Source organism: Austrofundulus limnaeus, unplaced genomic scaffold (genome assembly GCF_001266775.1).
Source record: "Austrofundulus limnaeus strain Quisiro unplaced genomic scaffold, Austrofundulus_limnaeus-1.0 Scaffold28, whole genome shotgun sequence".
Lineage (NCBI taxonomy): Eukaryota > Metazoa > Chordata > Actinopteri > Cyprinodontiformes > Rivulidae > Austrofundulus > Austrofundulus limnaeus.
This window is the reverse complement of record NW_013952430.1, coordinates 1,954,449-1,955,713: the sequence shown is the minus strand read 5'-3', so window position 1 is coordinate 1,955,713 and position 1,265 is coordinate 1,954,449. Positions and strand designations below refer to the sequence as shown.

At 50.3% G+C, this 1,265-nt stretch overlaps 1 protein-coding gene across 29 annotated transcripts in view; it reads left to right on the top strand.

Annotated features, from left to right (window-relative positions):
- The first annotated feature begins 48 nt into the window (after positions 1-48).
- kcnma1a (potassium large conductance calcium-activated channel, subfamily M, alpha member 1a) overlaps positions 49-1,265 on the top strand; it is a 178,949-nt gene continuing 177,732 nt past the window's right edge. For 27 of the 29 annotated variants that reach the window (XM_014005089.1, XM_014005087.1, XM_014005085.1 and 24 more), the window contains exon 1: positions 49-1,163. In XM_014005089.1, the coding sequence (XP_013860543.1) occupies positions 873-1,163 (291 nt within the window). In that variant the 5' untranslated portion in view covers positions 49-872. The remainder of the gene's footprint in view (positions 1,164-1,265) is intronic. The other 2 variants (XM_014005060.1, XM_014005059.1) reach the window with 2 other exon arrangements.

Sequence of the window (1,265 nt, the reverse complement as noted above, 5' to 3'; positions counted from 1 at the left end):
CTCTCTCTCTCTCTCTCTCTCTCTCTCTCTCTCTCTCTCTCTCTCTCTCTCTCTCTCTCTCTGCCAAAGGAGTGGAAGGGGAGGGCTGGTGTGTGTGTTGGGGGGTCTGCAGGACCGAATGGAGGCAGCGACATCCAGCCGAGCACCCAGCACTTTTACGCAGAGCTGACAGGCGCCCTGAGGGGGAAAATAAAAAAATAAAAATCAACAACAAAAACGCGGAATATCATGTAGGGGCTGTGCGGGGGGGGTCGCCTCTGAAACAAACCCAAACAGCTACATGTTCGCTCGCTCCTTCTCGCCTCAGTCGGCTCAGAGACAAGTGGGATCTGATCCTCGACTGGATTTCCCTCCTCCTCGCTTCTGAATGGAAGACAGATAGAGCGAGAGAAACAAGCCGGGGGTTGCCTCCCTTTTTTTTTTAAATTGTTAATTTTTTTATTCTCATGTTCTTTTGGACGCGCTGCAACGATTTGCTGCCTGTCGCTGGGTTATCCGAGGTCTGCCCGGCAGCCGCGGCGGCTGCAGAGCCGTCCCTGTCATGGCAGAGGTGGCGTGAAAGGAGGCAGAGAAGACCCCCTTTCAAAAGAAACGAGAAGCGTCTTTTTATTTATTTAGTGCGGATTTAAATGAAGATGGGGCCACCGACTGACTGAGCCGCTGTTTTTGTCAGGTGCGCCGCTGATCCAAATAAACAATTCATAGACTTTCTGTTATATTCCATCTGGTGGGTGGCTAATCAGGATTTACAGCAAGGAGAAGGGGGTTCAGTATATATACATATATTTCTTTTTTTCTTTCTTTTTTTTGGTAAGCAATATGGCTGGTGAATGGGGCTGGGGACGCTGGCACAGGCTCGCCAAAGCTCCTAAATGCTAGCCGAGGCGGATGGCACGGTTCCCCGTGGCAGCGACCGCTCTATGAGGACAAGCGGAATCATCAGCGACATCAACCCGGACTCCTCGATCCTGATATCCAAGATGGAAGACCTCGTCATCCCCTTCTCGTCCGAGGTGCCGTGCGACGACAACGGGCAGCGCATGTGGTGGGCATTCCTCGCCTCCTCCATGGTGACGTTTTTCGGGGGTCTCTTCATCATCCTCTTGTGGAGGACCCTCAAATACCTGTGGACCGTGTGCTGCCACTGCAACATTAAAAACAAGGTATGTTTGGGAGTCTGTGAACATCATTTTTTGTGTGATGTGCTTCATAAATAATCACTGATGCTCCAGCAATTTTAAACCAAATTGGTCAAATATTATTAT